The 21,830-nt window shown below is 47.3% G+C and overlaps 1 protein-coding gene across 4 annotated transcripts in view; it reads left to right on the top strand.

Annotated features, from left to right (window-relative positions):
* Positions 1 to 14,243: 14,243 nt before the first annotated feature.
* LOC123996537 (solute carrier organic anion transporter family member 2A1-like) overlaps positions 14,244 to 21,830 on the top strand; it is a 60,094-nt gene continuing 52,507 nt past the window's right edge. For all 4 annotated transcript variants that reach the window (XM_046299946.1, XM_046299945.1, XM_046299947.1 and 1 more), the window contains exon 1: positions 14,244 to 14,547. In XM_046299946.1, the coding sequence (XP_046155902.1) occupies positions 14,512 to 14,547 (36 nt within the window). In that variant the 5' untranslated portion in view covers positions 14,244 to 14,511. The remainder of the gene's footprint in view (positions 14,548 to 21,830) is intronic.

Raw genomic sequence — 21,830 nt, 5'->3', positions numbered from 1 at the left:
CCCTTGACCTTTAACCTTGTCCCTGCTCAACTCCTGAGAACTGGGCGTTTGGCGTCAACTGTCCTGATGAAGGAGTTGATGACTATAGGGCCCTCTGGGGGGAGGGTTGAGACGCCCTCTGGGGGAGGTGGACATAGGACCCCTTCGAGATGGCAGCCTATCTGAAGGACGGATATAGAATAGCACAGCCAATCAACTGTCCTGATGAACTGTAAGTACAATAGCACAGCCAATCAACTGTCCTGATGAAGTGTAAGTAAAGTAGCAGAGCCATGACTATAGGGCCCTCTGGGGGAGGGTTGACTATAGGACCCTCTGGGGGGAGGGTTGACTATAGGGCCCTCTGGGGGGGGGAGGGTGACTGTGGGGGAGGGTTGACTATAGGACCCTCTGGGGGAGGGTTGACTATAGGACCCTCTGGGGGGAGGGTTGACTATAGGGCCCTCTGGGGGAGGGTGACTATAGGACCCTCTGGGGGGAGGGTTGACTATAGGGCCCTCTGGGGGGAGGGACTATAGGACCCTTGACTATAGGGCCCTCTGGGGGAGGGTTGACTATAGGACCCTCTGGGGGAGGGGGTTGACTATAGGGCCCTCTGGGGGGGGTTGACTATAGGACCCTCTGGGGGGGGGTTGACTATAGGTGACTATAGGACCCTCTGGGGGAGGGTTGACTATAGGACCCTCTGGGGGGAGGGTTGACTATAGGACCCTCTGGGGGGGGTTGACTATAGGACCCTCTGGGGGGAGGGTTGACTATAGGACCCTCTGGGGGGGGTGTTGACTATAGGAGGGGGGTTGACTATAGGACCCTCTGGGGGGTTGACCCTCTGGGGGGGGTTGACTATAGGACCCTCTGGGGGGGGGGGTTGACTATAGGACCCTCTGGGGGGTTGGGGGGAGGGTTGACTATAGGACCCTCTGGGGGGGGGGGTTGAGGGGGGGGGTTGACTAAGGACCCTCTGGGGGAGGGTTGACTATAGGACCCTCTGGGGGAGGGTTGACTATAGGACCCTCTGGGGGGGGGTTGACTATAGGACCCTCTGGACCCCTCTGGGGGAGGGTTGACTATAGGACCCTCTGGGGGGGGGTTGACTATAGGACCCTCTGGGGGGAGGGGGCCCTTGGGGGTTGACTATAGGACCCTCTGGGGGGAGGGGGTTGACTAAAGGACCCTCTGGGGGAGGGTTGACTAAAGGACCCTCTGGGGGGGACTATAGGACCCTCTAGGGGGGTTGACTATACTATAGGACCCTCTGGGGGGGGGGTTTGACTATAGGACCCTCTGGGGGGGGGGGTTGACTATAGGACCCTCTGGGGGGGGGTTGAGGGTTGACTATAGGACCCTCTGGGGGGGGGGGGTTGACTATAGGACCCTCTGGGGGGGGGGTTGACTATAGGACCCTCTGGGGGAGGGTTGACTATAGGACCCTCTGGGGGGGGAGGGTTGACTATAGGACCCTCTGGGGGGGAGGGTTGACTATAGGACCCTCTGGGGGAGGGTTGACTATAGGACCCTCTGGGGGAGGGTTGACTATAGGACCCTCTGGGGGGAGGGTTGACTATAGGACCCTCTGGGGGGAGGGGTTGACTATAGGACCCTCTGGGGGAGGGTTGACTATAGGACCCTCTGGGGGGGGGGGGGGGACTATAGGACCCTCTGGGGGGGGGGTGGCTATAGGACCCTTTGGGGGGGGTTGTTGACTATAGGACCCTCTGGGGGGGGGGTTGTTGACTATAGGACCCTCTAGGACCCTCTGGGGGGTTGACTATAGGGCCCTCTGGGGGGGTGTTGACTATAGGACCCTCTGGGGGGACTATAGGACCCTCTGGGGGGGGGTTGACTATAGGACCCTCTATAGGACCCTCTGGGGGGTGTTGACTATAGGACCCTCTGGGGGGGGGTTGACTATAGGACCCTCTGGGGGGGGGTTGACTGACCTCTAGGACCCTCTAGGGGGGGGGGTTGACTATAGGACCCTCTGACTATAGGACCCTCTGGGGGGGTTGACTATCTGGGGGGGGGGTTGACCCCTCTGGGGGGGTTGACTATAGGGCCCTTTGGGGGGGTTGACTATAGGGCCCTTTGGGGGGGTTGACTATAGGGCCCTTTGGGGGGGGGTTGACTATAGGGCCCTTTGGGGGGGGTTGACTATAGGGCCCTTTGGGGGGTTGACTATAGGGCCCTCTAGGGGTTGAGGGGGGGGGTTGACTATAGGACCCTCTAGGAGGGGGGTGTTGACTATAGGACCCTCTAGGGGGGGGTTGACTATAGGACGCTCTAGGGGGGACTATAGGGCTCTAGGGGGGGGTTTCACTACAGGACCCTCTAGGGGGGGGTGTTGACTATAGGACCCTCTAGGAGGGGGGGGTTTGACTATAGGACGCTCTAGGGGGGGGGGGGGGGGGGTTTAACTACAGGGCCCTCTAGTGGGGGGGTGGGGTTGACTACAGGGCCCTCTAGGGGGGTGGACTATAGGGCCCCCTAGGGGGTTGACTATAGGGCCCTCTAGGGGGGGCGGGGGTGTTGACTACAGGGCCCTCTAGGGGGGGGGGTGGACTATAGGGCCCCCTAGGGGGTGGACTATAGGGCCCTCTAGGGGCGGGGGTGTTGACTATAGGGCCCTCTAGGGGGGGGGTTGACTATAGGACCCTCTGGGGGGGGGGGGGGGTTGACTATAGGGCCCTCCAGAGGGGGAGACAGCTGAATGGGTGACTTAAACTTCAGCCGGACGCCTCACACACTAGGGTTCGGCGGTAGCCAGATGTTTATATCGTCCATACCGTCCTTCTCTCATCCTGGGATTTACGGTATTACCGGCTTAGTTCACAAGGGCGTGCCAAAGAAACACAAGAAAGCCCATTGTGCGTCTTACCACAATGCTAACAGAATTATCACAAGTAATAGAGTTTCCATGGAGGCTGCAAGCTAAATATGCTAATGTACTCAAGAATATGCAATCCAGCTCATAAAGTTATACATATATAGGTAGGAACTACCAAATGTTATGTTTGGTGAGTTTGAACGTTTACAAGCGAATGAACAAAGTTGGGAGGCATGCATGTCTGAAGGAAGAAGCGTTCTGCCTCTGGAGCAGCATGTGTACACGCAGTGTCTGGAGTCGCTAGGGCAACGGGCCAACCTGCTCTGCTCGGAGTGTCTGGAGTCGCTAGGGGAACGGGCCAACCTGCTCTGCTCGGAGTGTCTGGAGTCGCTAGGGCAACGGGCCAACCTGCTCTGCTCGGAGTGTCTGGAGTCGCTAGGGCAACGGGCCAACCTGCTCTGCTCGGAGTCGCTAGGGCAACGGGCCAACCTGCTCTGCTCGGAGTGTCTGGAGTCGCTAGGGCAACGGGCCAACCTGCTCTGCTCGGAGTGTCTGGAGTCGCTAGGGCAACGGGCCAACCTGCTCTGCTCGGAGTGTCTGGAGTCGCTAGGGCAACGGGCCCAACCTGCTCTGCTCGGAGTGTCTGGAGTCGCTAGGGCAACGGGCCCAACCTGCTCTGCTTGGAGTGTCTAGAATCGCTAGGGCAACAGGCCAACCTGCTCTGCTCGGAGTGTCTGGAGTCGCTAGGGCAACGGGCCAACCTGCTCTGCTCGGAGTGTCTGGAGTCGCTAGGGCAACGGGGCCAACCTGCTCTGCTCGGAGAAGAGGGAGGAGGAGCAAGCTGCCGAGGACTGAGGAAATGAGCAAATCAAGAGCCTACAGAGAGAACTCATCCAAAGGGCTTTGACGTCTCAAACACTGCAGAAAGCCGTCAACTTATTAATTCAGCCACTTACTTTGATAACTAGCAACGCAAGCTTAGCATTAACACAGAATTCTGCATTTTTCACACAGGAATTTATTATTATTTTTTTGTCTTTTGTAAACACAGATCTAAAATGCTTCTTGTCATTTTTTTGCATCGAACAAAGTTTGTGCTTCATTTGCACTAGGGATCGATATGACAATTTGGCTGATACCGATATCCAATGTTTTCCTCGCCGTAAACACTGATACCGATATCCAATGTTTTCCTCGCCGTAAACACTGATACCGATATCCAATGTTTTCCTCGCCGGAACACTGATACCGATATCCAATGTTTTCCTCGCCGTAAACACTGATACCGATAAACGATATTTAAAATTTTAGCAGCCTTTTTAAGAATTCTAGTGCAGCTAAAACCTAAGGATCCACCACTTTTTTTACATTTTCGCCAAAAATGGCATAGCCAAATCTAACTGCCTGTAGCTCAGGACCTGAAACAAGGATATGCATATTCTTGATACCATTTGAAAGGAAACACTTTGAAGTTCGTGGAAATGTGAAATGAATGTAGGAGAATATAACACATTAGATCTGGTAGAAGAAAATACAAAGGAAAAAAAAACATGAATTTTTTTTGTACCATCTTTGAAATGCAAGAGAAAGGCCACTAGATGGCAGCAGTCTATGTGCAAAGTTTTAGGCTGATCCAATGAACCATTCCATTTCTATTCAAAATATGCACAATATATCAGTGAGCATATATTGGAATTGGACGGTATTAGCTAAAGAAAACGGCAGCATCGGCCCAATGTCTAGTTAAAACTGCAATACGCAAAACCGATGTCAAAGCTGACGTGTGTGTATGTGTGTGTGTGTGTGTGTGTGTGTGTGTGTGTGTGTGTGTGTGTGTGTGTGTGTGTGTGTGTGTGTGTGTGTGTGTGTGTGTGTGTGTGTGTGTGTGTGTGTGTGTGTGTGTGTGTGCGCATACATACACACACACTGGCTTACTGTAGTTTCTGGGGAACTTCATAATGTGAAACATGTGACTGGCTTACTGTAGTTTCTGGGGAATTTACTGTAGTTTCTGGGGAACTTCATAATGTGAAACATGTGACTGGCTTACTGTAGTTTCTGGGGAATTTACTGTAGTTTCTGGGGAACTTCATAAACATGTGACTGGCTACTGTAGTTTCTGGGGAATTTACTGTAGTTTCTGGGGAACTTCATAATGTGAAACATGTGACTGGCTTACTGTAGTTTCTGGGGAATTTACTGTAGTTTCTGGGGAACTTCATAATGTGAAACATGTGACTGGCTTACTGTAGTTTCTGGGGAATTTACTGTAGTTTCTGGGGAACTTCATAATGTGAAACATGTGACTGGCTTACTGTAGTTTCTGGGGAATTTACTGTAGTTTCTGGGGAACTTCATAATGTGAAACATGTGACTGGCTTACTGTAGTTTCTGGGAAACTTACCGTAGTTTCTGGGAAACTTACCGTAGTTTCTGGGAAACTTACCGTAGTTTCTGGGAAGCTGGGGAAACTTACCGTGCTGGTCAAATAATCTCTACCCGGCACAGCCAGAAGAGGACTTAGCCCGGTTCCTCTCTAGGTTTCTTCCTAGGTTTTGGCCTTTCTAGGGAGTTTTTCCTAGCCACCGTGCTTTTACACCTGCATTGTTTGCTGTTTGGGGTTTTAGGCTGGGTTTCTGTAAGCACTTTGAGATATCAGCTGATGTACGAAGGGCTATATAAATAAATTTGATTTGATTTGATTTTGCTTACGTAGTTTCTGGGAAACTTACCGTAGTTTCTGGGAAACTTACCGTAGTTTCTGGGAAACTTACCGTAGTTTCTGGGAAACTTACCGTAGTTTCTGGGAAACTTACCGTAGTTTCTGGGAAACTTACCGTAGTTTCTGGGAAACTTACCGTAGTTTCTGGGAAACTTTATAATGTGAAACAGGTGACTGGCTTACCGTAGTTTCTGGGGAATTTACTGTAGTTTCTGGGGAACTTCGTAATGTGAAACAGGTGACTGGCTTACCGTAGTTTCTGGGGAATTTACCGTAGTTTCTGGGGAATTTACCGTAGTTTCTGGGGAATTTACCGTAGTTTCTGGGGAATTTACCGTAGTTTCTGGGGAACTTACCGTAGTTTCTGGGGAACTTACCGTAGTTTCTGGGGAACTTTATAATGTGAAACAGGTGACTGGCTTACCGTAGTTTCTGGGGAACTTTATAATGTGAAACAGGTGACTGGCTTACCGTAGTTTCTGGGAAACTTACCGTAGTTTCTGGGAAACTTACCGTAGTTTCTGGGAAACAGGTGACTGGCTTCCCGTAGTTTCTGGGGAACTTCATAATGTAAAACAGGTGAAATGAAGCAGATTGCGTTCTTCATCTCCTAACGTATCGCTCCCGAGTGGCGCAGCTTTCTAAGGCACTGCATCTCACTACAGGCACTGGTTCAATTTCCAGGCTGTATCACAACCGGCAGTGATTGGGAGTCCCATAGGGCGGCACACAATTGGCCCAGCGTGTTGACTGCAGGTATTTACTTAGTAGCTACAGATATTAAAATGCTAGGCGGCCGTCTCTCACCGTCATTCATTACAGACTGAGTCTTATCCACATCCTGAGGCTGTCAGGGAGCTGGAGCGTGACTTTCTATTGGTTGAGCTGGCCAGGAATCACAAAGGGACATACGGGCTTCTGTGTTCAGAATCCCAAATGGCACCCTACTCCCTATATAGTGCACTTTTGACCAAGGTCCCTTGCCTCTGACGTTTTCCACCAATGCATTTCATTTTTAGAAGTAGATGAGAATGCAAGGGCAGGAGGAGAGACAAATTGTGAAATAACCTATGTCCACTACAAGATGAGATGGGCTCTGTTCAAAAGTATTGCACTATATAGGAAATAGGGTGTTAGGGCACTGTTCAAAAGTATTGCACTATATAAGGAATAGGGTGTTGGGGCTCTGTTCAAAAGTATTGCACTATATAAGGAATAGGGTGCCATAGGGTCCTGGTCTAAAGTAGTGCACTATATAGGGAATAGGGTGCCATAGGGTCCTGGTCTAAAGTAGTGCACTATATAGGGAATAGGGTGCCATAGGGTCCTGGTATAAAGTAGTGCACTATATAGGGAATAGGGTATCATTTAGGACGTTCATCACTTCAACACTCCATGATTTACAATTGGATGAGCGGCCGCCAAACAGGAAGTTGAGGAACAGCTAATCAGATTGTTATTGGGGGGGGCCGCTGCACACGTTTCCTTCAGAAAGACTGTTGAATGGGAATTTGTCCACCAAAAAGAAGGCGTAGGAAGGGGAAGACTGAAGGAGACATTGAGGGATGCAGGACTGATAGTGTGCTACAGTGATGTTGGTTTCTCTGATGACCCAGGTACTGAATAGCCTCGGGACATGGGAATGGGACATTTGTTTTCTGTACATGCTGTGCTATTTAGAGCATATTTGGCAGAGTCCTTATGGGGTCTGAGTCAATGTACACGGTGCAATGAGATTCACTCGCTGACCCAGCTAATTCTCTGTCTGTCTGTAGGTTTGCAGTGATGGCCTGTTGCTGGGCCCTGGATCCAGAGGAGAGGCCTAAGTTCCAGCAGCTGGTCCAGTGTCTGACTGAGTTTCATGCAGCGTTGGGTGCCTACGTGTAAAATCTAGCCCCAGGCTTCTGTACGGACCAGGCCCGAAGGACCAGCAGGCCCAGGAGTTACTGGACAGCACTAATCACAACGAGGAATACATTTACAAACCTTTATGCAGAAAAGAAAGAAGACTTTCATTATTATGAGAATTTATTTTCAGAGTGAGGTTTCTATAACTTGTGCTTCAAATGGATACTCCGAGGTCGTTGTAAGTCGCTCTGGATAAGAGCGTCTGCTAAATGACTTAAATGTAAATGTAAATGTCGTCATATTTCCCAGCATACCTCACAAGATTCCAGAACAGACCTATACCCTCACTATGAAACGTGGACCCTCAAGGACGTGACCTCTTTTGGAAGAACCTAAGAAGTGTATATGTGCCCACAAGCTGTTGCCACCATTTTCCTAACAACTACACTTTTGAGGACTTGTTTGTAAAGACATTTTTTTTTCCTGTTTGTTTTTTTTTTAATCTAAGAAAAGAGATGTACATTTATTGTTGTAGATCTGTGGTTTTTAGTGAGCGGATGAGTCCACAGTAGACCAGTGAGCGGATGAGTCCACAGTAGACCAGTGAGCGGATGAGTCCACAGTAGACCAGTGAGCGGATGAGTCCACAGTAGACCAGTGAGCGGATGAGTCCACAGTAGACCAGTGAGCGGATGAGTCCACAGTAGACCAGTGAGCGGATGAGTCCACAGTAGACCAGTGAGCGGATGAGTCCACAGTAGACCAGTGGCTTCATGTATAGTAGTAAGGAATTCACATCTTCACCTAGTACACTACGTAGGGATTTTGTGCCGCAGATGGGGCTTCTTCTGTGTATTTAAAGACATGCTGGTTCACTCTGTCATGGTACGATAAACTCAAGGTTTGTACGAGAGGCCTCTTGGGGGGGGGGGGGTCAAAGGCCTAAGCAGCTCTGCTGGATGTTATATTGGACAATGACATGTGGAATGTCTCTAGTTCAACAGATCTCTACTGAAGGACCTATTGAACATTGTGCCACACATTTGTTTTCCTTAGGAGACGTGCCAATGGAGCGTTAGCATAGCTGAGGACGTTGTTGTTGTCGTCACATCCCATGATCTCCTCAGCATCCATTTACCCAGTAGTGTGCACCAGACTGGATGATATAGGCCTGTTACAGTACACTACACACCCAGATGGGAAATGATTGGTTTTTGAGTTGTTTCCAATCATTGGGAAGCTTCCCATTGTACCCATTTTGAAAATCGCAACGATCAAGTTGACGATCAGTCATTTCCCCCGGATATTTATCTAACAGGGTTGTCTTCATTAATAATATTCTTGTGTTTTTAACTTTTTGACTGTTCTGTGTCAGAACAAAACCCAGCTACCAACCACACACTTTGTTTTGACAATGACAAAGTAAGAATTTATACTAGAACACTATCCACTATCCACACGTGCCAATCTGACGACGACATGGCTAGCTCTGGTCCGAGGTGCTACGTGCTGCTTGCTCATGCTGTGAGCCTTCAGCAAGCAGCAGATAATGACCTGGACCAGAGCTAGCAACATGGCCTCGTCGTAGACCTGTAGGATGTCTGCATGTTGAATTTAAAGTTCCATCTGTAAACTGAATTCATAAACACAACTAAAACATTAAACTCATTTGTTCTGATTTGTGTGTGTGTGTGTGTGTGTGTGTGTGTGTGTGTGTGTGTGTGTGTGTATATTTCACCTGTTCTGTTTAAAAGACTAATGCCCCAATTTCCCTTTACACTACTTTGGACCCATAAGGCTCTGGTCAAAAATAGTTGCACTATATACAGTTGAAGTCGAACGTTTACCTACACTTAGGTTGGAGTCTTTATAACTTGTTCTTAAACCACTTCACAAATTTCTTGTTAAACTATAGTTTTATCAAGTGGGTTAGGACATCTACTTTGTGTCTGACACAAGTCATTTTTTAAATAATTGTTTACAGACCAATTATTTCACTTATAATTCACTGTATCACAATTCCAGTTGGTCAGAAGTTTACATGCACTACACGTTCCTCTGTACAAACAATAGTACGCAAGTATAAACACCATGGGACCACGCTGTCGTCATACCGCTCAGGAAGGACACCCGTTCTGTCTCCTAGAGATGAACGAACTTTGGTGCGAAAAGTGCAAATCAATCCCAGAACAACAGCAAAGGACCTTGAGTAGATACTGGAGGAAACAAGTACAAATGTATCTATATCCACACCAGACTACGGTTTCTAACTGCACATGAGAACAAAGATTGTACCTTCTGGAAAAAAATGTCCTCTGGTCTGATATAACTGTTTGGCCATAATGACCATCGTTATGTTTGGAGGAAAAGGGGGGAGGCTTGCAAGCTGAAGAACAGCCTGGGAGTGGCAGCATCATGTTGTGGGAGTGGCAGCATCATGTTGTGGGAGTGGCAGCATCATGTTGTGGGAGTGGCAGCATCATGTTGTGGGGGTGGCAGCATCATGTTGTGGGAGTGGCAGCATCATGTTGTGGGGGTGGCAGCATCATGTTGTGGGGGTGGCAGCATCATGTTGTGGGGGTGGCAGCATCATGTTGCGGGGGTGGCAGCATCATGTTGTGGGAGTGGCAGCATCATGTTGTGGGAGTGGCAGCATCATGTTGTGGGAGTGGCAGCATCGTGTTGTGGGAGTGGCAGCATCATGTTGTGGGGGTGGCAGCATCATGTTGTGGGAGTGGCAGCAGGAGGGACTGGTGCACTTCACAAAATAAATCTCATCATGAGGTAGGAAAATTGTGGATAAGCAGCATCTCAAGACATCAGTCAGGAAGTTAAAGCTTGGTTGCAAATGGGTCTTCCAAATGTAAAATGACCCCAAGCATACTTCCAAAGTTGTGGCAAAATGGCTTAAGGACAACAAAGTCAAGGTATTGGAGTGGCCATCACAAAGCCCTGACCTCAATCCTATAGAACATGTGTGGGCAGAACTGAAAAAGTGTGTGCGAGCAAGGAGGCCTACAAACCTGACTCAGTTACACCAGCTCAGGAGGAATGGGCCAAAATTCACCCAACTTATTGTGGGAAGCTTGTGAAAGGCTACCCGAAACATTTGACCCAAGTCAAACAACTCAATTAGTAGTTGGTAGCATTGTTTATGTGAACGTCTGACCCACTGGGAATGTGATGAAAGAAATAAAAGCTAAAATAAATCATTCTCTCTACTATTATTCTAACATTTCACATTCTTAAAATAAAGTGGTGATCCTAACTAACCTAAAACGGAATTTTTACTAGGATTAAATGTCAAGAATTGTGAAAAACTGAGTTTAAATGTATTTGGCTAAAATGTAGGTAAACTCCCGACTTTTACAGTTAATGTGATAGGATGCCATTTGGGACAAAGTCCATAATAATCCTCGAGGAAGAAAATGGGCCGGTGCATTTAGAAATGCCAGGGCTGATTTCTGGTCCCATTTGGGACAAAGTCCTCATGTTTGCCTGTTTGTTTGAAGTGCAGGAGGAAGACATGTGCAGAGCCTGATTGGCAGGATCCTCACTGTGCTTAGGAGTTTCCTGAACATCAAAGCTATATTGTACAGTAGCATAGCAGTGCTTTCACAGTTGTACTGCCAAGAACCAATCTGAATTATAGTCACAGTAATTGATAACCACAACTTGGGCTGTGGAGGTATTACTGGGGGCACAGAGACATACCATTTAGGGTTTATAAAGGCTCATACATACTTATAACCAGTTATTAAGCATTATAAACTGGCTGGGGTTCGAGCCATGAATGCTGATTGGCTGTCAGCCTTGGTATATCACACCGTATACCACAGGTATGACAAAACCATTTATTTTTAATGCTCTAATTACTAATTAGTTTATAATAGCGTTGAGGCACCTCCAGGGTTTGTGGAATATGGCCAATATACTCTGCTTTATGTCGTGTCTAAGAACAGCCCTTAGCCGTGGTATATCGGCCATATACCACCCCCCCGGGCCTTATTACTTCATTATACCTGCAGGCTATGTGTTACCTATAGAACAGTTTCATTATCTAAGAATGTCACTACAAGATGTTCTGCCCAGCATTAGTTTAAACCATAGATCCTTTTGTGCAGTTATGATTTACTACTCTGTGTGGGTCTGAAATGGTGCCCCATTTTTACCTCTGGGCCCTGGTCAATAGTAGTGCACTATACAAGAAACAGAGTGCTATTTGGGATGCCTCCCCAGTATGGATCAATGTTGACATTGTGTGTTATACAGCAGGGGAACAAAGACCCATGTTTTGATTCAGCCGCCTGAGGCTCAAGTCACCAACCAAGACATGTGCTACACTGTTTCAACATGGCGTCATGGAAACTTATCTGAAATCTAATTTGTGGAGGAAACCAGGTTGACAAAGCCTGAGATGCTAAACAAGACACTGACCTAATGTTTTGAGTTTTGGTCCCAAATGGCATCCTGTCCCCTATGGGGCCCTGGTGAAATGTAGTGCACTTACATAGGGAATAGGGTGCCATTTGGGATGTACCCTAGTAAAAATAAAAAGGGGGTTGGTTGTTCAGAGGGGCTCAATGTGAAAATGTTGTAGGACTTAGTCGCAGAACAGTGTCCTCTTCAGTTTTCCAGATGCTATCTAAACCTTTTGCATCGACGGTCAAACTTTTATTTGCCATTTTGAAACCTCTTCCTAGAACATCCCCACCACTGTAGTAAAAACACACCGGTTGAATGTCCTCCTGCTTCTGCAGTTGTCTATGAATGGTTGATGCTACAATACCCAAACAGCTGTTTGATTGGTTAGAATTTGGGCTTAAAAATTCCAGTAACTTTAAAAAAATGTCCAGGTTTTCCAGAAATCCTAGTTGGAGGATTCCTGGATGTTGGATGGAATTTTGGGGAAGTTACTTGTAGTCTGCGGGGGGGGCACTCTCGATCTAGTACCAGATGGGATGACCCAACCCACCGCCGCCACCAAAAAAATGAGGAGCTGATCCATTTTTAGCCGAGTGGGCCTATCTACCCTGGGATCATTATCTGGGTAATAATGGCGTCCTCGAGGAAGAAAATGGGCCGGTGCATTTAGAAATGCCAGGGCTGATTTCTGGTCCCAGTCCGCCCCCAACCACCTGGTCTCTGTAACCACCTAACCCCCCCCCCCTATATACAGATTTAGTGCCCATTTCAGGTGGTCCCAGTCCACCCCTAACCCCCCTATATACAGATTTAGTGCCCATTTCAGGTGGTCCCAGGCCGCCCCTAACCCCCCCCAGTCCACCCCTATATACAGATTTAGTGCCCATTTCAGGTGGTCCCAGTCCACCCCTAACCCCCCCCAGGCCGCCCCTATATGCAGATTTAGTGCCCATTTCAGGTGGTCTCAGTCCACCCCTAACCCCCCCCATATACAGATTTAGTGCCCATTTAAGGTGGTCTCAGTCCACCCCTAACCCCCCCCCCCCATATACAGATTTTGTGCCCATTTAAGGTGGTCTCAGTCCACCCCCCTATATGCAGATTTAGTGCCCATTTCAGGTGGTCTCAGTCCACCCCTAACCCCCTCCCATATACAGATTTAGTGCCCATTTAAGGTGGTCCCAGTCCACCCCTAACCCCCCTATATGCAGATTTAGTGCCCATTTAAGGTGGTCCCAGTCCACCCCTAACCCCCCTATATGCAGATTTAGTGCCCATTTCAAGTGGTCTCAGTCCACCCCCCCCCCCCCCTATATGCAGATTTAGTGCCCATTTCAGGTGGTCCCAGTAATACCATTAGCACCATCACTAACAATGGGTCAGTCGAGGTCATGTGGATGATTGTCAACCTCCCAGCGTACGTTGACACAATGTGTTGTGGTGTTGATTTATTGTCTTATTTATGCTTCCCCTTTCTTTCCTGGGTGGATCGTTAATGGTTCCCACTGTGTGTTCAGCTGCTAAGTCTTGAACCGGCTTGGATGGAATAATGACACCTTTTTGAAAGACTGGTGTGATTTATCAGCAGAACACCTATCACCTCCTGTTGGGTGTGTGTCAAGGAGGGAGGGAGGGAGGGAGGGAGGGTGTGAGGAGAGGAGGGTGTGAGGGAGGGTGTGAGGGAGGGAGGGTGTGAGGAGAGGAGGGTGTGAGGAGGAGGGAGGGTGTGAGGGAGGGAGGGAGGGTGTGAGGGAGGGAGGGAGGGAGGAGAGGAGGGTGTGAGGGAGGGAGGGAGGGTGTGAGGGAGGGAGGGAGGGTGTGAGGGAGGGAGGGAGGAGAGGAGGGTGTGAGGGAGGGAGGGAGGGAGGGTGTGAGGAGAGGAGGGTGTGTGTTCCTGCGTCTGTCTCACATTCACGGCTAAGTATCAGAAGAGTAACTTCCCTAATTCGTCATTCACATTGATGACGGGAGGTAAAAAATGTAGCAGATCGGTGATACTTGTCTGTCAGCGGTAGACTCAGACTTTTCCCCCTAGCCTGTGTGTCAGATCCGCAACAGGCAAGATGAGTATCAATGGCTATAAAATAACCTACTGTCAAAACTGGTTTTAAATGCTGAACTGTAAATGTAGAAAAACAAAAGCAAGGAACTTTTTGTTGGATTGTCAATTTAAAAAAGTTTAAACTGAACTTTCAAAAACATTGACTCCGTTTGTTTATGATTATTTATTAAATATTTGTCCAAACAATTACATAAGACATTTCTTATTGTTGAATAAAAACAATCACCACGCTGCCGCCTGTAAAAACAGGTCATGTGTGCCAAATATGGTCTTTTCATCATTACGTTCAAAACAATGCGCGCGTGGAGTTGTGGGCTGAGTTGAGCCCCATTACATCACTGTGAGCCATAAAAGCTCATTGACACACCAGAGTAGAACACTGTGGGACAGCTATTACCTCGTCAACATAGAGAAACTCACTGCTGTTGAGTTCTGCCCTGGACTGGACTCATTCTCTCTCTCTCTCTCTCTCTCTCTCTCTCTCTCTCTCTCTCTCTCTCTCTCTCTCTCTCTCTCTCTCTCTCTCTCTGTCTCTCTCTGTCTCTGTCTCTGTCTCTGTCTCTGTCTCTCTCTCTCTGTCTCTCTGGATACCCTTACTCTTCACAGCAAAAGGAGATTTGTGTCAAAGATATGAAGAAACCAACATCTGTGTTTAGCAATATAAAGGTATGTCGTTTGGTATTATTTATTATTCATGTTACTGTCATTTATTATTGGAGACATTTTGGGGGTATCATTAATAATCATTTATGATTGGGGCTATCTTCTCCAGCACATAAAATGTCTCTGATTTGGTAATAGCAACGTTTGACACCATACAGCCAGGTGACACTGAGCAAGCAGGATGCCCATCTCCTTCATTACTCATCCTGGGTACTGACACATACTTCATTTCATCGTCAACGTTCATTTCATCGTCAACGTGATCAACGTGGCTAATGAAAATACATGTGTCTTCAGTGGATATATAGCCTGCCCTGTACCGTGAGATTTTGAACCTACATTCCTCTAGACATAATACACACTGTAGTTGCCTAAGGCTACAGATCCTCACCATGTTATTAGACCAGTCTGTTATGTTTTAAAAAAAAAGTTTAAATTTAAACTATAGAAGTTTATTCTAAATACTAATGACGTCACACAGCTATGTTTGCCACCTAACCTATCCTAGCCACCTAACCTATCCTAGCCACCTAACCTATCCTAGCCACCTAACCTATCCTAGCCACACCTGGATGTTTCAGTGTTGCATGTTTGCCCGGGGTGGAATAGTGTACCTTGCACCGCTTCAGTTGTCATTGTAGCAACAAATATGAGTGAAATGTCTTTTCCTCCCTTTGTTTGGCCTGTTTGACATAGTTCATTACACGGGACGGATGTCACATCTGCTCTCACCAGTTTTTTTGTGTGTTTTTTTTTTTTTAGATATAGTCTATTCTTAGTCATTTTGTCAAAAAAAAAATATTATTGAGTCTTAGTCACTTTTTTTCTGTTCATTTTAAATAATGATTTCGTTTTTAGTTATTGTCAAAATGATGAAAACACTGGGCCTTTCTAGTCACATTACATTTGTATTACCTCGTTAACCTTCAGTAAACATTATTAATCACTGACTTCCATGTGCACAAACATACAGAACTTGTAATAAAAATATATTGTTCTGCATAACAGAGAGAGACAGAGAGAGAGAGAGACAGAGAGAGAGAGAGACAGAGAGAGAGACCGAGAGAGAGAGAGACAGAGAGAGAGAGAGAGAGACAGAGAGAGAGAGAGAGAGAGAGAAAGAGAGAGACAGAGAGAGAGAGAGAGAGACAGAGAAAGACAGAGAGACACAGAGAGAGACAGAGAGAGAGACACAGAGAGAGACAGAGAGAGAGAAACAGAGAGACAGAGAGAGACAAACAGAGAGACAAACAGAGAGAAACAGAGAGACAGAGAGAGAGACAGAGAGAGAGACAGAGAGAGAGACAGAGAAAGAGACAGAGAGAGAGAGAGAGAAACAGAGAGAGAGAGACAGAGAGAGAGACAGAGAGACAGAGAGAGAGTGAGAGAGACAGAGAGAGAGACAGAGAGAGAGAGAGAAACAGAGAGAGACAGAGAGAGAGGGAGAGAGAGAGACAGAGAGAGAGACAGAGAGAGAGACAGAGAGAGAGACAGAGAGAGAGACAGAGAAAGAGAGAGAAACAGAGAGAGAGAGACAGAGAGAGAGACAGAGAGAGACAGAGAGACAGAGAGAGAGACAGAGAGAGAGACAGAGAGAGAGACAGAGAGAGAGAAACAGAGAGAGAGAGACAGAGAGAGAAACAGAGAGAGAGACAGAGAGAGAGAGAGAGAGAGAGAGAGAGAGAGAGAGAGAGAGAGAGAGAGAGAATCACCAGATGATGACACAAAGTATTGCCAAAGTCGTATGGGTTGCACCTCCATCTCTTGGTCGCGTCATTGACATTGTTATCAACGTTCCACAGTCGCTTCAGCCTGAAGTCCAGAAATAGAGCGGGAGGTAATGACCGAGCGGGAGGTAATGACCGAGCGGGAGGTAATGACCGAGCGGGAGGTAATGACCGAGCGGGAGGTAATGACCGAGCGGGAGCTAATGACCGAGCGGGAGCTAATGACCGAGCGGGAGCTAATGACCGAGCGGGAGCTAATGACCGAGCGGGAGGTAATGACCGAGCGGGAGGTAATGACCGAGCGGGAGGTAATGACCGAGCGGGAGGTAATGACCGAGCAGGGAGGTAATGACCGAGCGGGAGCTAATGACCGAGCGGGAGCTAATGACCGAGCGGAGGGTAATGACCGAGCGGAGGGTAATGACCGAGCGGGAGGTAATGACCGAGCGGGGGGTAATGACCGAGCGGGAGGTAATGACCGAGCGGGAGGTAATGACCGAGCGGAGGGTAATGACCGAGCGGGAGGTAATGACCGAGTGGGAGGTAATGACCGAGCGGAGGGTAATGACCGAGCGGGAGGTAATGACCGAGCGGGAGGTAATGACCGAGCGGAGGGTAATGACCGAGCGGGAGGTATTGACCGAGCGGGAGCTAATGACCGAGCGGAGGGTAATGACCGAGCGGGAGGTAATGACCGAGCGGGAGCTAATGACCGAGCGGGAGCTAATGACCGAGCGGAGGGTAATGACCGAGCGGGAGGTAATGACCGAGCGGAGGGTAATGACCGAGCGGGAGGTAATGACCGAGCGGGAGGTAATGACCGAGCAGGAGGTAATGACCGAGCGGGAGGTAATGACCGAGCTGGCTGCAGTGTTCTGGATAAGTTGCTAGAGACTCCCAGCCCTGAGAGCTGATAAGTTGCAAGGGGTTTGATGGCATGTTGTCCAGGGGCACTACAAGGTTCTTTGCATTCTGGGACAGCGTGGAGTTGTCAACCCGTGATGGAGAGGTCTTGGAGCGGGCAGGCCTTCTCTAGGAGCAAGAGCAGCTCCGTCTTGTCGAGGTTGAGCTTGAGGTGGTGGGCCGACATCCAAACTGAGATATCTGCCAGGCACTCAGAGATGCGTGTCGCCGCCTGGGTGTCAGAAGGAGGAAAAGGAGAAAAGTAGTTCACATAGTGTCATCCACATAGCAATGATAGGAGAGACCATGTGAGGATATGACGTTCTAAAACGTTGTGTCCTGCTGAACTCGCCCCAGGTTTTGGTGTAAAGAGAGATGAGGAGAGGGCATAGAACCGAGCCCTGGGGGACACCAGTAGTGAGAGTACATGTGCAGACACAGACCCTCTCCATTCCTCTCTTTTCTTCCTCCAATAACTCGGCAGAACCGTCTTTGTTTCGGTTTTGATGACAAGACCGCCGCTGACACTGATTACCAAAACCACAACTGTCAAAAATTGCCCCGCCCCTTTATCCTGGTTGACGTGTCAATAATCAGCTGCAAGATATGAGCAGTCAGCAGTTCACACAGCAAGTAGGCTACAGGGAAGACAGTCAGCACTTAAAGTAGCTGGCCTTAGCTAACAAGCAAAACGTTCTTGAACGTTGCAGATAGAAATGTCACGAATAGAGCCGACATCGTTCCTTATTCAACATGTCACAGAGGCGTGTTTGTTCTACATAGCATATTTCTACCTGAATGTTCTGAAACGTTGTGTCCTGCTGTACTTGCCCCAGGTTGTTAGCTACAGCTAGCTAATGGAGGTACCACTGAACAAGGTGTAGCCTAAACAAATGTTTAACGGTCCCGTCTGCGAGTTGCCGAGTTTTAAAACTGCCGGCGATATGCTTTATTGCATTGATTGTTAAATGTGGCCAACGCACGATAGAAGGAAACAAACTATACGCTGGTATTATGGGTCACATCTTGTCCTCTGGGGAAAGAGGGAGACTTGGCTAGTACTTTGGCTACAGAACCTGGCTCTGCAATGCAATTGGGGAAAGTACGAGGGTTGAACGAGACTACAAATTCAAAAAACCTTTCTATACTCCAGGCAGAGAAATACATTCTGTAGCTAGACTGTTGATTTACTGTTGAACTTAATGCTGCAATTGTTTTTCATTTGGTAAGCAGCTTGTGTTTTCAGCTAGTGTTTCGTAGCCCTTTCCTGCAGTCAAGTGACCACATCGCCCTCTAGTGGCATTATGGGTGGAATGTTATTTCTATTTTTTCATAATTAATAAACATATATTTTTAAAACCCCCGAAAATATGGTGTTTCTATGTCAAACGGGTTATATTTCAGTCTTCTGGAATGTATATAATGTGTAATATTGGGATGCAAACTCAAAATTGAATACATTTCAACTCAACTATTCCTAACATGATACAGGTGTCTTTTTTTAAGCCCATAACCATGTGTGTTTGAGGTGTTTGAGGTGATTAAGACCAAAAAACACTCTGTGTGACCTTGATTTAACCCACTGAGGTAAAAGGTTAACCAGGGTAGCTAACTAGAACTAACTAGGTTGGTGATGACTGGTTAGCTACGGGGAAGCAAGAGATTCGACTGGCATGAGATGTATAATTGAAGGCGGAGCAGGGGCGGTGCCTGTCTGTCAACCAGTTGGTGTAGGCGGAGCTGGGGCGGAGCCTGTCTGCCAACTAGTTGTTGTAGGCGGAGCTGGTGCAGAGCCTGTCTGTCAACCAGTTGGTGTAGGCTGAGCTGGGGCAGAGCCTGTCTGCCAACCAGCTGGTGTAGGCGGAGCTGGGGCAGAGCCTGTCTGCCAACCAGCTGGTGTAGGCGGAGCTGGGGCGGAGCCTGTCTGCCAACCAGCTGGTGTAGGCGGAGCTGGGGCAGAGCCTGTCTGTCAACCAGTTGGTGTAGGCTGAGCTGGGGCGGAGCCTGTCTGCCAACCAGCTGGTGTTGGCTGAGCTGGGGCGGAGCCTGTCTGCCAACCAGCTGGTGTAGGCGGAGCTGGGGCGGATCCTGTCTGCCAACCAGCTGGTGTTGGCTGAGCTGTGTGTGTCACGTCCTTTCCACTTCCTGAACAGAACTGCATCTGTGCTGCTAATATTAATTGTAATATTAATATTAATAGTGCTGCTAATATTACTTATCCCTGAAAAACTTTCATTCTCTCCAAAAGAACTCTTGTCCAGTCCACTTAATAGTCAACATTTTGTCAGAGATATGTTATTTTTTAAGGGGTAGATCAGCTTTAATAATGCAGATAGATTGTGGCTTCAATCAATGTAATTGATCAATGTAATTAATCAATGTAATTAACTGCATAATTTCTGATCCCCCATATACAGTGAGGCAAAAAAGTATTTAGTCAGCCACCAAGTGTGCAAGTTCTCCCACTTCAAAAGATGAGAGAGGCCTGTAATTTTCATCACTTCAACTATGACAGACAAATGAGGAAAAAAAATCCAGAAAATCACATTGTAGAATTTTAAATGATTTTTTTTGCATTTTTTGTGGAAAGTAAGTATTTGGTCACCTACAAACAAGCAAGTGTCCTCCACTCGTTACCTGTATTAATGACACCTGTTTGAACTTGTTATCAGTATAAAAGACACATGTCCACAACCTCAAACAGTCACACTCCAAACTCCACTATGGTCCTTCTGTAGCTCAGTTGGTAGAGCATGGTGCTTGTAACGCCAGGCTAGTGGGTTCGATTCCCGGGACCACCCATACGTAGAATGTATGCACACATGACTGTAAGCTTTGGATAAAAGCGTCTGCTAAATGGCATATATAATGTTTAATCTTTATAAGACCAAAGAGCTGTCAAAGGACACCATAAACAAAATTGTAGACCTCCACCAGGCTGGGAAGACTGAATCTGCAATAGGTAAGCAGCTTGGTTTGAAGAAATCAACAGTGGGAGCAATTATTAGGAAATGGAAGACATACAAGACCACTTATAATCTCCCTCGATCTGGGGCTCCATGCAAGATCTCACCCCGTGGGATCAAAATGATCACAAGAACGGTGAGCAAAAATCCCAGAACCACACGGGGGGACCTAGTGAATGATCTGCAGAGAGCTGGGACCAAAGTAACAAAGCCTACCATCAGTAACACACTACGCCGCCAGGGACTTAAACCCTGCAGTGCCAGACGTGTCCCCCTGCTTAAGCCAGTACATGTCCAGGCCCGTCTGAAGTTTGCTAGAGAGCATTTGGATGATCCAGAAGAAGATTGGGAGAATGTCATATGGTCAGATGAAACCAAAATATAACTTTTTGGTAAAAACTCAACTCGTCGTGTTTGGAGGACAAAGAATGTTGACTTGCATCCAAAGAACACCATACCTACTGTGAAGCATGGGGGTGGAAACATCATGCTTTGGGGCTGTTTTTCTGCAAAGGGACCAGGACGACTGATCCGTGTAAAGGAAAGAATGAATGGGGCCATATATCGTGAGATTTTGAGTGAAAACCTCCTTCCATCAGCAAGGGCATTGAAGATGAGGTCCTCCAGGTCCTGGAGTGGCCTAGCCAGTCTCCAGATCTCAACCCCATAGAAAATCTTTGGAGGGAGTTGAAAGTCCGTGTTGCCCAGCAACAGCCCCAAAACATCACTGCTCTAGAGGAGATCTGCATGAAGGAATGGGCCAAAATACCAGCAACAGTGTGTGAAAACCTTGTGGAGACTTACAGAGAACGTTTGACCTCTGTCATTGCCAACAAAGGGTAAATAACAAAGTATTGAGATAAACTTTTGTTATTGACCAAATACTTATTTTCCACCATAATTTGCAAATAAATTCATAAAAAAATAGTTGAAGTGTACCTATGATGAAAATTACAGGCCTCTCTCATCTTTTTAAGTGGGAGAACTTGCACAATTGGTGGCTGACTAAATACTTTTTTGCCCCACTGTATATATTTTCCATTATTATTTCCCCTAACCCTACTGCCCCTCCCCTAATTGGAATGAACAAATGGAAAACAACTTCTTCTTCTTGCAGCTTATACATTAGTAGTCGGAAGTTTATATGCACCTTAGCCAAATACATTTAAACTCAGTTGTTCACAATTCCTGCCATTTAAATCCTAGTAAAAATGTTCTGTCTTAAGTCAGTTAGATCACCATTTTATTTTAAGAATGTGAAATGTCAGAATAATAGTAGATTTATTTCAGCTTTTATTTCTATCATCACATTCCCAGTGGGTCAGGAGTTTACATGCACTCAATTAGTATTTGGTAGCATTGCCTTTAAATGGTTTAACTTGGGTCAAACGTTTCGGGTAGCCTTCCACAAGCTTCCAACAATAAATTGGGTGAATTTTGGCCCGTTCCTCCTGATAGAGCTGGTGTAACTGAGTCGGGTTTGTAGGCCTCCTTGTACACACACGCTTTTTCAGTTCTGCCCACAACTTTTCTATAGGTTTGAGGTCAGGGCTTTGTGATGATCACTCCAATTCCTTGACTTTGTTGTAATTAAACCATTTTGCCACAACTTTGGAAGTGTGCTTGGGGTCATTGTCATTTTGGAAGACCCATTTGCGACTAAGCTTTAACTTCCTGACTGATGTCTTGA

This window comes from Oncorhynchus gorbuscha, linkage group LG15 (assembly GCF_021184085.1).
Source record: "Oncorhynchus gorbuscha isolate QuinsamMale2020 ecotype Even-year linkage group LG15, OgorEven_v1.0, whole genome shotgun sequence".
In the NCBI taxonomy this organism is placed as follows: domain Eukaryota; kingdom Metazoa; phylum Chordata; class Actinopteri; order Salmoniformes; family Salmonidae; genus Oncorhynchus; species Oncorhynchus gorbuscha.
This window is presented reverse-complemented; position numbering and strand designations above follow the sequence as displayed.